At 41.4% G+C, this 15,871-nt stretch overlaps 1 protein-coding gene across 3 annotated transcripts in view; it reads right to left on the bottom strand.

The window, feature by feature from the left end:
* Positions 1-6,000: 6,000 nt before the first annotated feature.
* Positions 6,001-15,871, bottom strand: part of radil (Ras association and DIL domains) — a 27,289-nt gene continuing 17,418 nt past the window's right edge. For 2 of the 3 annotated variants that reach the window (XM_060860593.1, XM_060860595.1), the window contains exons 8-15: positions 15,553-15,823; positions 12,025-12,197; positions 11,572-11,722; positions 11,214-11,395; positions 9,446-9,734; positions 8,603-8,745; positions 8,049-8,188; positions 6,001-7,754 (exon numbers count right to left, since the gene is read on the bottom strand). In XM_060860593.1, coding sequence (XP_060716576.1) covers positions 7,655-7,754; positions 8,049-8,188; positions 8,603-8,745; positions 9,446-9,734; positions 11,214-11,395; positions 11,572-11,722; positions 12,025-12,197; positions 15,553-15,823 — 1,449 coding nt within the window. In that variant the 3' untranslated portion in view covers positions 6,001-7,654. The remainder of the gene's footprint in view (positions 7,755-8,048; positions 8,189-8,602; positions 8,746-9,445; positions 9,735-11,213; positions 11,396-11,571; positions 11,723-12,024; positions 12,198-15,552; positions 15,824-15,871) is intronic. The other variant, XM_060860596.1, reaches the window with a different exon arrangement.

Here is a 15,871-nt window from a genome sequence, read left to right as displayed (position 1 = left end):
TGTTGAGTATTACTTTTATTGTTTATTGTTACTCTTAAAAATCATTTTATTTGTTTAGGAATATCCTTATTTTGTTAAATGTTGTGGATTGTTTTTATTATTTATTATGACCTTTTTTTTTTTAAAAAACTATATATATATTTTTTTCTTTCCTATCCAATGTGGAAACCCGCACTGACACTGGAGACTCATTCCCTATGAATCAGCACTTTAATAATGACATGCTTTCTTTGTTAAACAACAGCATGTTATTATTGCTCACTTTACGCCATGTGAACGAGCTGTTGCTATAGAAACAATATAGTGCGTTAATAAGAAGCTGTGGTCTGCAGATGCACTAATATCAGAACTGCTGTGATAGAAAACTGCACCTTCTGGACTAATCAGAATTCAGAACTGGTGCTCAATTAAACCTAAATGAAAGGCAACACAATGTTGGCATGGTGGATTTGTATTTGTGTGTGTGTGTGTGTGTGTGTGTGTGTGTGTGTGTGTGTGTGTGTAAATTTCTTTCCACTGCTATTCAGCCTCAAGGACAGCCTACATGGCAGGTGCTGGACCTTGGCCCACACACACACACACACACCCACACACACATGCTTAGTGACTAGAGAGACTGTCCTCATCACCCCATATGCTGTAGTCTACCTGCTGCAGGGAGGATTATTAGTACAAGCAACTGTCATTAAAAATGGATTTATTCACCCTCGGTAGGAGATGAGTCGCCCTCCTGATCGTGTGTGTGCCCTCACTGTATGACACATGTATACACACACACACAAACACACACACGATCCCAAACAGATCATGGGCGTGTTCTTTTGCATTAAAGTGTGTACAGTATCAAGCAATGAGTTAACTTTGCCAAAAAGTTATGCAGATTGTGAAGTTCCAGAGAACCTCAAGTGTAAAGCGCAAAGTTACAACATTACCACTGACACTGAAGACTCCTTCCACTTTATCTTAACTGAATGTGTTCTTACAGCAAACTGCTCCATACAATTCAATAGTTTAATCTGTTAAAGTCCTGGAGAAGACCAATAACAATGTACAAAACTTTCTGATTGTGTTTAGATTCTTGGGATTCTGTTGCTTTAAATGAGTTTATACTAGAGATCCTCTGTCAGAAGGTCTGGAGGTGACCTGAGTAACTTACGGCCAAACCATTTCTCAAACTTCACTTGACTTGAACAAGCTTCCTTGAGGTTCTTCCCAGATTTCCATCAACACCCCATATCAATTTGGCACTAGTGATCTTAAGATCTTCTTGTCCTCCCCTTTGCTGTTGTTTTGTTTACTGTAAAGAAAGTTCTAGTGTCTTTGTTTGGAATAAATTCACCTACTAAAAGGCAGCACTCAGAATGTAAATCAATGAAAAACTAACAAAGATCAAACTTCGAAAATTCAAAAAACTTCGAGATCAAAATTCCTAAGTTTCTTCTTAGGAATTGTTTTATTCTTTATTGGACTCCTCCAGCTTGAAGATGTACATGCCAATTAACTTCTAATGTACTCAACTCTAGGTCATGTCAGCAGAAGCACTGATCACGACCAGCTTGGAGGAACACCAGCCATTTGCAGTATCTTTCCAAATGTTCAGAATTCCAGTAGAATGCATCAAGGGGCACCAACGAAAGTTAAGTTCCTTCCTTCATTTCCAAACAATGGCCCATTCCTAAGCCTCATGACAAGTCGTGAATACAATGCGTATGTTACACCACCGTTTTCACTGGACCTCCGTAAATTAATTTGTGCCTCAAGACAAATTTGCTGTAATCGCGTATTCCCAAAGTCCTACTACTGAGACTGGGGGTTAGAGAAAGGAGAGCTGGTGGGGGAAATAAAGGGAGGGAAAAGACAGCGCTTCCATCGCAGAGAAGAAGAGGAGGAGGTGAAGGAGGAGGACGATGAGAAGGAGGAGGAGGGATGGGGGGAAAGAGAAGAAAAGGCTGAAACGATAAGTAATTACAGCTCGGCACTCCATTCATCATCCACTGCTGAGCGCAGTATCCAGGGTCTCCGCTGTTATCAGCGGTATATAGAGCGAGTGTCAGCAGCCCTGAATAAATCTCCTTCTGCCTCAAACTGATCCGCCATTAGCAGGCCTTGGCACTGCCTGATCATCACGTCAAAAAAACCCCTCCCTTTAGGGAATGAGCACCAATGTTTGAAGATCCTGCTTCACGAAACGATTGCTCGCAAAAAACGAAGGTATTTCAAAGAGAGTGAGTTCAAAAGCACTGAACCTGTTCTTAGCATATACAGTTTAGTGATTTGGTGATTTCTTTGCTAACATCACACGCCGACAGGCACGCTCATGATGTCGTTCAGACCGCTCCGCCTCATATAAAGGTACAAAATACCTGGCTCGGGATACTCGAGTCTGCTCCCCGGGTCGATACTGGGCTTGTTTGAGGATGGGGCTTGTAATAATCACAGGTTTGCTTTCACACGGAAGAACACCTTCAGAACACTAGATTGATTTAGCAATGCCTTTCATCACTGTTGTACACGGAGGCTTGCAAAATTCGAGGCACTAGCTTCATCCACATGCTTGAGGAACGGTGTATTTTGGATGCTTGGCATGTCATCCTGCAGAAACACCGGCAAACTGTCCTTGTGTGAAAAGATATAACACCACAGGAGTGAGGTAATTACAGCGCTCCTGTCCATTGAATGTCTGGATTTATGTATCAATGAAGGTGTTCCCTCTTCCCCTCTCTGACCATATCAACCTTTACCAAACTTGTCGCGTTACTCACGTAGCTTCAACAACTGGAATGAGCCTTAGTTCAAGCTTTCCAAAAGGGAGCAGGGATTAGTACAGTACTTAGGAATATAGAAAAACAGCTTTTACACATGTAACGACCATCCGATTCCACCAAAGGTTCTGGAGGAGCTGGTTTCCTATGAGATTTCAGAACGTAATCGTTCTTCTTGGTTGGAACGTCGAGTTCACAGGTTCACAGTACTACAACACCTCCGGCTGCAAGCTTTATATCGGTGTGTTTGTATATTATAACAACACAGAACACTCCACATAAAGAGAAAGGAAAACTGTTCATACGGTGAAGCTTTCTGTTAGGAGATGTTGATTAAACGAGTCTCCAGTGTGAGAGCTTGTAACATTTAGGAAATATTTTATGGTTTATTACCGTTAATAGCTGCAATAAGGAAGGTGAGAACCTGGAGCTTGCTTCACAGACGTTCCACAGCATTAATATTGGTGTTTCGTACTTTAATTAATGTGCAGTTGTTTACTCTTTCTCTTTCATAGCATCAACTAAGTGTGTTCCTGCTTATTTAACATGGGTTTTTTAGCACATTATTTTTGTAACACAGCCATTGTGTAGCTTGTGATATTTCTGGTATTATTTTTTTCATCTAGCCGCACTCTCGAAAACAGCAACAATTTTGTAACGTGCCTCTGTGTGAAAGCTGGGGTATTTAGTCACTGCAGAAAGGTTCTGCTTGCCTGCACATGTACTAGCTGCTAATTGAGTGAGGCTTGAACTAAAGAGGCAATCCTCCACAGCCTGGCTGTGTGCTGTGTTCTTCCCTTTACCAAAAACTGTCAGTGTTAATCAAGCCTCATCTCTTAACACCAGGAGAAAGAGGCGAAGATTAATATTCCGGCCGAAACAGATGATAAATCATTTGTACATAATTAGCGCTCAGCAAGGTTATAGCTGACATGAATTTTTATCTTAATTACAGGGGAAATTTGTTCCATTAATTTAATTTGTTGCGCACGGACGAGTCTGTGCCTAACAAAGTTAATCTTCCACCTGTCAGCTAGGAGCCAAGGTAGTGTTTTCTGTGACTCTGGGAGATTCAATTGAAATTCAGACAAGCTGCCAAGACCATGTTCACTTCACACCTGTGTGTTTCACTGGTGTACGATCTCAAAAAGACGCTTTGTCTAGAAGGTCCTTTACAAAAGCTTTGTTGTGATGTAGTCATCTGGACTGCAGTGCAAAACAAACCAATAAACTCCATTTCTCTATTTGTTGTTTTGTTTGTTTATTTATTTATTTTCCTCAGCTATTTATTAAATCAAAGCCATCTCGTGTCTGTGTTTTGTCTGATGCGTCATAGTTATTTTTCAAAGTAACAAAACACTTGTTTAAAGATAAAAAATCTTGACGCGATTTGTAATGACTTTGTTTATTACACAGACAAGAAGTTCAGTTTACTGTACAGTACACGCCTCCTCTGGTACATTTCTAGGACTACACTGCCCCCTGGTGGACATGTTACATTACTTCTCTTTCAGATGAGATTAAATTGTTTAACTTCATGCTGTGGTGGGGCACGGTGGCTTAGTGGTTAGTACGTTCACCTCACACCTCCAGGGTTGGGGGTTCTATTCCCGCCTCTGCCTTGTGTGTGTGGAGTTTGCATGTTCTCCCTGTGCCTCGGGGGTTTCCTCCGGGTACTCCGGTTTCCTCCCCCGGTCCAAAGACATGCATGGTAGGTTGATTGGCATCTCTGGAAAATTGTCCCTAGTGTGTGATTGCGTGAGTGAATGAGAGTGTGTGTGTGTGCCCTGTGATGGGTTGGCACTCCGTCCAGGGTGTATCCTGCCTTGATGCCCGATGACGCCTGAGATAGGCACAGGCTCCCCGTGACCCGAGGTAGTTCAGATAAGCGGTAGAAAGTGAGTGAGTGAGTGAGTGAGAGAACTTCATGCTGTTGTACAGAATTAAGGAATCGTGCGTGATCATTCACGTGTTATTATTATTGTTGGAATATACTGAGATTTATAATACGAAGTGTGACGGTTCTTAATTTTCTTCTCCAGTCATTTAAAGGAATGAAGGAGACTTTAATCATTTATACAACAGCATTAAATTTTCACCAGCAGTTGTTTTGGGAAACACGATATAATGACAAGACTATTAATATCAAAATGACTCAATCATGACACAATACACTTTGCACAGATATTGTGTGTATTAACTGAGTTGAAGGTGAAATGATGTGACACATAATAAATAATATTTTACTGTGAATTGAAAAACTTTCTAATATTTTTACAGATTTTTCATTGTTTTTTTTTCTAACTAACAAATCTAGCTAACAAATCCAAGGCTTTTTTTTTTTTTTTTTTATCAAACTGTGGCATTTTCATGTCAATATACAGCGAATGAATTTGGCATATGTTTAACAACGATCTCACTTTTGTAGCTAGATACAAGAAACCTGACATTGTTCTGAAAATACAGTTGTAGTTGATCACATACTGTAAGCTGGAAGTTCCTGGAAGCACGTAGCTGTCTTCTTTTCCTGTATGTCTAATAAAACTGCTCACTTCCTTCCTTCCTTCCTTCTCACCACTTCCTGCTCTATCCGTCCTCTTTTCTCTTCCATGTGCATTTTCTGAACAAAAGAATTGAAGTAAAGCATTATTTCTAAAAGATAAAAGATAAACAGAAATCCACGTTAATAAAAAACTCTGGGACAGAATAAAAATGTGACATGATGGAGGGTTGTTATTGGGCTGAAGTGGATTATGGACACGTTCCGAAGACTAATATTCTTATTAATAAACAACAAAACATTTACAAATGTTCTTCTCAGAGTTGACTGTATGTTACAGAAGCTATAAACAGCCGTTCCCTCTTTTTACACCTGAAGTGATTATAAACACTGCTGGTTATGTAACAGAGACAAAGTGCTGACACTGGAGACTCCTTCCATTAATCATCTCCTAACAGAAAGACACACAATGTTTACAAAAAATATAAAATTTGATCAATTAAAAAGAAAAAAATTTTTATTTTTGTAAAACTATATTATTTTTTATTTTATTTTATTTTTTTAAGGTTTGTGATGTAAAGATTTGGATTTTGTGAGTGCTTTCTGTTCTGTCTTTGAGTACCACTGTGGACCTGCAGCGCCCTCTCCTGGTGGAAGGCTTATATACAATCTGATGACTTTTTATTAAAAATAATAATCTAAAAAAAATAAAGACGCTGTGTTTCTTCAAGTTTGCTGTCATTTTAATGCATATGTATAAATCTTTTAAATACAAGTTCAGTTGAGAACAAAAATGCCTTTATGCAACACATCAGTACAGATATACAAAGATGAAGAGGAAGAAATAAAAGTTATTTTTGCATAATTGTAAACCTTGTGCATTTTCCCCAATACATTTCCCCAGTGCATTTTTTTGTTCAGATTTTTGTTATTATCACTTGGTACATTTCATGATTGTGTCATGTGAGTGAATTTAAAGCGCTGATCAGGAATCCACACAGTCGGACACTTTTACCCATCAATAATATATTAATGTTTCTATTCCAGGTGGTAATTATCAGGATCCTGAGGCCACGGAGACACCGAGGACACAATGGGCTTTAAACTGAAACGTAAAGAAAATTATTAAACTAACATGAAAACAAATCATATCATAGAAAGAAGTGTATAGGATTTAAAGAGAAAAGAAGAGAAGAGAAGAGACAAGAGAAAAGTAGAGAAGAGAAGAAAAGAAAAGAGAAGAGAGAAGAGAAGTGAAGAGAAAACAGATTAAACAACAAAAACACAGAGAGGAGCAAACAGACAAACTTCATCACAAAATAAGGTAAAACAAATAAACAGAAAAGAAATAGGAGAGAAAAAGGAGATAAAACAAAGTCAGAAAAAATGTGGACTAAATAACTAAACATCGTAAAAAGAGAAAACAGACATGAAAAATAGAAAGTTGAGACAAAAAACAGTGAAGAAAAGATGTGTAACAAAATAACATGAAACATAAGCAGACAAAACAAAATAAAAATCAGAAAACAAAACAGAAACAGAGAGGAAAAAGCAGACAAATCAAAATAATTAAAGAAAAGAAGAGAAAGAAGAGATTTTTTTTTTTGAAAAAGGAGAGGCAAAAACAACAAAGAACAAAGAGAAAACTGATGAGAAATATGTGAGAAAAAGAGAAGAGAAAAGGAGAGGAGAGGAGAAGAGAAAAGGAGAGAAGAGAAGAGAAGAGAAGAGAAGAGAAGAGAAGAGAAGAGAAAAGGAGAGGAGAAAAGGAGAGAAGAGATGAGAATGGCAGAGGAGAGGAGAAGAGAAGAGAAGAGAAGAGAAGAGAAGAGAAAACGAGAGGAGAGGAGAAGAGAAGAGAGGAGAGGAGAGGAGAGGAGAAGAGAAGAGAGGAGAGAAGAGAAGAAGAGAGAAGTTCACCCAGTGTAAGCTCTGATAATAAATGGGCAGCTTTAAAACATCTTTAAACGGAATGAAGCTGTTTGTTCTTTTTACACTCGTCTAGCAGTCTGTCTTTACTTCACTTTTCTCTCCCTTCATGTTTAAAAACAATTTTCTTTTTTAAATTTGTCCAATTTGATCATTTGATATGATCGAAATGTTTGTAAACAGGATATTTTGTGTCTTTTGTTAAATGTTGTTAAACGTAATGTTTTGGTGATGGATTGCGTAACGTTCCTGGTGAAGAGGAGGAGAGGAGGAGGAGAGGACGGCGTGACGCTAGTTGTGTGTAAATCCCGTCGCCGTGCTAAGGCTCCCTCCTGAGTGCAGTGTGAGGGTAAGGAGAGGAGTCGCTGAGGGTCTTATTCATGTGCTTATGCTCTTTAATCCTCACCACCAGGGGGACCACACTGAAGTGCACACGCCAACCTCCAACCTCATCATTTCTCTATCAGCAGGAAGAGGCACTGATCTTCTCAGACACTTCAGGATCTGACTTAGCCACGAGAAAGCGAAGACGTCCTCCGCCCAGTCTGATCAGATCCACGGCACTAAGGGGCAAATGTCAAAGATGGAGATTGAGACAGAAAGCTGAGGGATAAATCACGTACACAACGTTAGTACCATGAGACCTGTAATGAGTGAGTAACTGTCATGACACAGAACAAACATAAAGAAGCAGAAACTCCTTGTGTCCTGAAAATGACGGGAAACGTTACAGCTTTAAAGCTCTGACACTGGAAGCTCCTTCCGTGTCTGTAACCTGATAATTGACACGTGTCACGTTACTTTGTGGATTGTGACTTTATTAAAATACTCCAGAGATGGAGATATGCATGAGAAACCTCTGGTAATCGGCTCCGATGAGGCTTTTCCCGTTTACAGCCAGGATCCGGTCTCCGATGTGCAGCCGCCCGTCTGAAGCGGCCGGTCCGTCAGGGATCAGGGTGCGGATGTAGATCCCTGGTGAATTCAGAGGAGTGTGCTGTACACACAGGGATGGGAGCACAGCTAAAGCTTGTGATCAACGTGATCAGCTTCACCAAGTTAAATAAAACATACAGAATGAGATAAAAACAGATCTTAATAAAGCCCTCAACTGTCTACATGTTACTCGTGATGCCCATGTCACTGTACCCAGGGGGCAGCTGTGTTTATATTGAGGTCATGTAACTGAACAAAGAGTCCATTCAACTACGACTTCAGATGGCAACGGAACAAATGGGGGGGGTACATACTATGGGGTATATATTATTGGGTACATATTATGGGTTATATATTATGGGATATATGTAATGGGGTACATATTATGGGATATATATAATGGGGTATATATTATGGGGTATATATTATGGGGTATATACTATGGATATATTAGCATGGATATCGCAGCACTTACGAGTCCATCGATGAGTCCCATTCCGAGACCATAGGGTCCTTTATCCAAGTCCACTACAAAGACGGAACACACAGGATCAGAGTTATTGCTCAGGGTCTGGGCCAGAGGGATGGGGAAAGGAAAGCCACACCCATTAAGAGGGCCTGGAGAAGGAGACACATACACACACATACATATTGTTTATAGCATACACACACACACACACACACACACACACACATACATACATATTGTTTATAGCATACACACACACACATACACACACACACACATACATACATATTGTTTATAGCATACACACACATACATACATATTGTTTATAGCATACACACACACACACACACACACATACATACATATTGTTTATAGCATACACACACACACATACACACACACACACACATACATACATATTGTTTATAGCATACACACACACATACATACATATTGTTTATAGCATACACACACACACACACACACACACACACACACACACACATACATATTGTTTATAGCATACACACACACACATACACACACACACACATACATACATATTGTTTATAGCATACACACACACATACATACATATTGTTTATAGCATACACACACACATATACATGTACACTAAACATACATTGAAAGTAAAATAAGTGAAAGACACACACACACATACACAAACACACACTTACATATTGTATATAGCATACACATACACACATAGTGTTTATAGCATACACACACACAAACACACACAAACACACACATATTGTTTATAGCATACACACACACACACACACACACACACACACTCGTCAGAGAGTGTGGCGAAGCTTCAGTACCATTACTGACGTATCCGTTGATCTTGTGCTCAGGAGTGGAGCGTGTACACCCGTTGGCCGAGATGTGATCCTGCTGCAAGTGTTTGGTGTACGGAGTGTGTGTGAATTCGGGGAACTGGGGTGTGTTAGGTGGAGTAAACAGGCAGGATGGGTCCGGAGCGTGCCGCGTGCTGGTTCCGTTTCTGTAATGAGGAGTGTGTGCTCGTTCTCTGGTTCTTTCCTCAGATCCTGTGCCCTCTCCTCGTCCTCCAAGGGAAGTAATGTGCACTTCTCCTTCTCCCTCTCCACGCTGGTAAAACAAATCCATATGATTATATCCAAAGACTCCCCATTTTACGTTACGTTACAATATTAGTGTCGGTCCATGTTCATGACTCTATAATTGTACAGCACATTAACACTGGAACGTGATGTTTATTCAGCGTCTTCTGACATTGTCATGCTGCGGTTTCTCTGTTACGTTCGGGGTTTTCTTAAGAATCGACTTTAAGAGAGAGAGAAAAGAAAACAAAGGGTTTTAATCTCTTACAAAATGCTGAGATCTCACTACACTGGACCAGACACCCAAATACTGAGTGAACAAATTCTGCTCATGCTTTGCATAATCTGTGCATTAAGTACCTCAGAGTGTTCTTCTCAAACAGATTAACACACACACACACACGCGCTATCAATAAGCTACCCATAATCCTGCTAGCAGATAGGCACTGCATTACAGCACTAATCCCTTAATCAGATTTCTCAGTCTCCTGTCTAGCAGTTTGCGCCAAAAATAAAAAATAAATAGCTGACTGCAAATAAATAAAGTGAGCGTAGGCGCTGTTTAATGGCACAATGTTCTAAGCTGAATAGACAAAAATTATTTATGTTCACTAATGGTCTATGTGGACATGTTGATGTTGAATTTATTGACTTTCATCATTAAGACTAAGAGAAAATTCTCACTCACTCTCATTCATCTTCTACCGCTTATCTGAACTACCTCGGGTCACGGGGAGCCTGTGCCTATCTCAGGCTTTCTTCAGGCATCAAGGCAGGATACACCCTGGACGGAGTGCCAACCCATCACAGGGCACACACACACACTCTCATTCACACACTACGGACAATTTTCCAGAGATGCCAATCAACCTACCATGCATGTCTTTGGACCGGGGGAGGAAACCGGAGTACCCGGAGGAAACCCCCGAGGCACGGGGAGAACATGCAAACTCCACACACACAAGGTGGAGGCGGGAAACGAACCCACAAACCTGGAGGTGTGAGGCGAACGTGCTAACCACTAAGGCACCGTGCCCCATACAGAAAATTCTTTTTTTTTAATATTTTTGTATTTTTCACAATAGAAATATGAAGCGGCGAAGCGGCAGCTTCTTATTACGTTCCTGATTGTGTACGGAACTGCAGGATGAAACAGATGAACAGAAAATGAACCTCAAACACATACAAAGGCTGAAAGATGAATGGAAGTGACACGAGTAACTGATTCACATTAAATCATTTATGGTGAATTATAAACCACAATAAAAAACAACAACAACAACAACAACTATAAGAAACTGCAGCAGAAAGATTATGTATGATGGATTTTAATCACAGATTTCCAATCCAAAGTTGTCATAAAAATTATTAGCAGTGGATGTACTTGGAAATCATTTAAAGGGAAGTTTAACTCAATCCTCCTAACTTTCGACTCTCTAAAGTTTTTTGATTTAAAATGACAAAACGAAACAGGTCAGTTGGGCTTCGACCTTTGATGGGAACTCACCTGTGTTTCCTGTCGGTCTGTGCTGCCGTGGGTCTTAGTGCGGAGACCCCACAGAAAGTGGCGGATATACAACAGCTGTCTGTAGATGCTGTCGTCTACACACTCGCTCTCCAGGTCCACCTTAAACCCAGCGCTGGGTAACACGATGGGAGGGTGGTTATCGAAGCTCTCCAGCAGATCCACTATAACACACACAAATATACATAATATTATAAAAGAAGTCTTTGGAAAACTTTATAAAACTTCATAAAACATTCATTTGTCATAGCCACCTAACATCGTCCTACGTGATCAAAAGCTTTCTGAATATTAATACTGTACATTAGACGTTTATAAGTGTAAACTTTTAGAACTTCACCTGTTCTGTAAACGTAGGCTTCATCTTCACTGCTCGGTTGCCAGATTGGGACAGAACCCACCTCGCCAGTCAGCTGGTACTGTGTAAGGATTCTGTGAAGCTGGACGGGTTTCAGTGACGGATGTTCCGCACGCAACACTTTCCAACTCATCTACACACACGGACATGCAAGAAAAGAGCTGAAAATTGCTTCATTTAATAATAATGACTCACCAAAACAGACCGACTTGGTGTAAAGATGCAGTTTATAATCTGGATTTAAATTCATGGATGTAAATGTTGTTACACCAGAACTCATTGTCAAGGCTCACGGTTTAGTGTTTCTACACACTTACACTGACAGAAGAGTGACAGAACTGCTTTAAAACATTAACACTTCACCCTCACGAGCTCCTTGAATACTAAAAAAATCCACACACTTCTACATCTACTTCACACAGATGTTGGTGTCACCTGTGAAAGTTGTGAGGCGGGTGTGATGAGGATGGTGACCACGCTGCATAGTTTGGCGAAAAACTTCTGAGCGATCTGAGCTCGTCCTGCTCCTTTAGCCCAGTCTAGGAGCATCCGCAAACACGCCTGTATCTGTAATGCTTGGGAACGCTGGAACCAGCCTCTCACAGGACCTACACACACACACACACACACACACACACACACACACACACACACACACACACAAACACACACATTTCCTCTTTCATTTCCACCTTTAATAAAAAAATAAATGGTTACACCTGACAATGTGTATTACAGCAGCAAAATAAATCCTTATCCTGCTGTGTTATCTGTTTGAACATCTGTGTGTGTGTTTAAGCAAAGTGTTTAACCGTCCTGTCTGTTATGACACAAAGAGGATTACGGGTGTCTGGAAAAATAAGTGCAGCGCCTCACAGTGCCCTCTCGCAGAACAGATGCCACCCAGCTGTCTTTTTATAAAAGGAAATAAGTGATCTAATTCCACATGACACGCAATGTGGAGCAGGGATTCTTCAGCGGGGAGTTAATTCACACACAGTTACACGGGTGTTTATGAACTTCTGGGATAATATCAGCAAGGACGTCTTCGATACACGCCTGCTGGAATCTTTGGCTTCTTCTCTGCCTCCCTCACCGTCCTCTTCGCTGTGAATTAGTCGACTGGAAAAATTTGATTATTGATGCTCGAGTTCATTTTCTACAATAATTTTCGCCCGCTCTTTGAAGGGTCCAATGATTCTGGATTTGACAACAGCTGTAACTGGAAACTAGTGAAATTGCTAGTGAATGTAAATTAGCAACAAAATGTATTGGGTGGGAATGAGGTAGAAATAAACATGCAGTGTTTGAGCTGAGACTCACCTGATACCGGGTTGAATCCCGACCGCCAAACGTTTTAGAAACTTTGTCTAAATTAAAATTGACTCGTGGGTTGTAATTTATTCACTCACTCACTCTCTCACTCATCTTCTACCGCTTATCCGAACTACCTCGGGTCACGGGGAGCCTGTGCCTATCTCAGGCGTCATCGGGCATCAAGACAAGATACACCCTGGACGGAGTGCCAACCCATCGCAGGGCACACACACACACACACACTCCCATTCACTCACACAATCACACACTACGGACAATTTTCCAGAGATGCCAATCAACCTACCATGCATGTCTTTGGACCGAGGGAGGAAACCGGAGTATCCGGAGGAAACCCCCGAGGCACGGGGAGAACATGCAAACTCCACACACACAAGGCGGAGGCGGGAATCGAACCCCACAACCCTGGAGGTGTGAGGCAAACGTGCTAACCACTAAGCCACCGTGCCCCCAGGTTGTAATTAATTGAAATATTTTTTTTATAAATATTAAAGCTTTTTATCACTACTTTGCAAGTCGTCGGGGGAAGTCGTGGCCTAATGGTTAGAGAGTTTGACTCCTAACCCTAAGGTTGTGGGTTCGAGTCTCGGGCCGGCAATACCACGACTGAGGTGCCCTTGAGCAAGGCACCAAACCCCCCAACTGCTCCCCGGGCGCCGCAGCATAAATGGCTGCCCACTGCTCCGGGTGTGTGTTCATGGTGTGTGTGTGTGTGTGTGTGTGTGTGCTCACTGCTGTGTGTGTGCACTTTGGATGGGTTAAATGCAGAGAACGAATCCTGAGTATGGGTCACTGTACTTAGCCGTATGTCACGTCATGTCGCTTGATAAATGCAAGTAAGTCACTGTAGAACCAAAAAATCCAGAGTCTGGATAAAACCCAATCGAGCTCCTCAGACTCTTTCAAAGTTAAACCTGAAGTTCAGGTGTTTAAATTGAATCTTTTCCAGCTCTGGTAGGTGAGGATGATGTTGTAATTAATTAACAAGCTACATGTCAAAAATCAAATAAAAGCTGATGAGAGTAATTACTAATGTGTGTGATTTTTTTTAACATTTAGATGTTACCTAAAGTGAGCTGGATATCCCTTGTTTAGACATATAGCATGCAGTACTTCACTGTTAGTGAACATGTCTGCAAAGTTCTCTTTCTCTCTGTCACTCTGGTGTTCCTCTATTTATTCTCCCCCCTGGAACAGTCAGTAGGAACATAATTACCTGTCTGTGGGACTCAGACACTCTATCACTATCTGAGAACTTGGTCAGAATGCAGATTCTTGCGGCCCTTAACACACAGCACAAATAGCAGATGCTCCACTTTGCTAACGGGAGGTCTGGCTGTGATTGCATGAATTATGTTATGACGTTATTGTCTTTCACACTACGTACATCATCAATAGCAGCTTTAATTTAAGGCTTTCTGCTAGCTGCTATGGAGATTATAGTGTTGTTCTTCCATCATTCATGCTCTTCATTCAACCTTCCCAAATTTATGGATCAGGGAAATATCGTGCTGGACATCTGCCAAAGCTTTAACCATAAGTTCTTTGGATGCACTGCATGCTTCTGTATTGTCCACTCGCCGTCCTTCCAGACCAGATTACGTATCTGTACAGTTCTGATAATTCTATGACCGCTGTAGATTTAAGAGTCCAGACATTAGATGACAGGAATGGAACCTGACCTGGCCTTCTGCTGGTGTAGTCCATTTACATCAACGTTTGTTCATTCTGAGATGCTTTTCTGCTCAGCACAGTTCTAAAGACCACCTCCTGTCAGTTCCAATCAGTCTGGCTCTTCTCCTCTGACCTTTCTGATCTACAAGGTGATTCCGCCTGCAGAACTGCCACCGTTCTGTTTAAACTCCAGAGACTGTTGTGTGTGAAAATCCTAGAAAATCAGCAGTTTCTGAAATTGCAAAGCTGCCACATTTATCATGTTTATCAGCTCAGTACGGTATTTGACTCGGTCCAATTAAATCTTTTGCTGAATCCGCATCCGTACCACAGATCACCAGTTGGCAACCCTTGATCTATGTACAACCTTGAACTGGAGAGTATGAATGCAATGTCAGTCACAGCGCCTATTTGTCTGTTACTTTTGCTGGCTTTATTTCCACAAAATGAGTGTGTATGTGTGTGTGTGTGTGTGTGTGAAGAAATGAGTTCACTGGCACCTCCACTCTGTTGCAGATCTGTTTAGCGTGATGTTTAGCACACGACACTAGAGGTCATGCTAAACCCCCGCTGCAGCTCATCAGTCTCCATTCTCTCCAGTATGTCCACTTTCCCATGCTAATCCTGTCCGTCCCTTTCACCTTCATGCTACCTGCCCTACTGCTCTCGTTCCCTCTTTTTCTCTATTATTACTGAAGCAGCTGTTGTCTCCCTGCTTAATGAAGACATATGACAGTGTGAATATGGCCTAGCAAGCACATGAGTGTGTGTCTGTGTGTTGCACTTGTGCGACGGCCTGTATGAGGCTATACTGTACTGTAAGACACACAAAAGAAACAAAATGAAAGAGTCTCCAGTATGAATGCTTTGCAAAAGCAAGTGATTTTGTCATATTATTGTCTTATAAGACAGACAGACAGACAGAATGTGAGATATCTGGCTATCATCCCGCACCTTTATCGATGAGTAGATTGAAGAGAGAGGCATTGGTGAAGAAGAACAGGTAGGCGAACATCTGGCTCTGGATCTCAGCATGGACCTGATATTGCTGCATGAGATCGGCTGTGGTCTGAAAAACACACAGAGCCCGACGAACGGCCTCGGGCATGACACACACATTGCACGTGCACGTCCGTGCACCCGTCGTTCGCCGGCACGCCTCTGACGACGACTCACCTCCAAAAGGGCTGCAGTCCAGCAAGGCTGGCAACACCACGTACAATGACTGGAGGAGAAGTGTACAAAAACACAACACACATACACACTGACTGAC

The sequence above is a fragment of the Tachysurus vachellii genome, chromosome 24, assembly GCF_030014155.1.
Source record: "Tachysurus vachellii isolate PV-2020 chromosome 24, HZAU_Pvac_v1, whole genome shotgun sequence".
In the NCBI taxonomy this organism is placed as follows: domain Eukaryota; kingdom Metazoa; phylum Chordata; class Actinopteri; order Siluriformes; family Bagridae; genus Tachysurus; species Tachysurus vachellii.
Note: the sequence above shows the minus strand (reverse complement) of the source record. Positions and strands in the feature narration are given on the sequence as shown.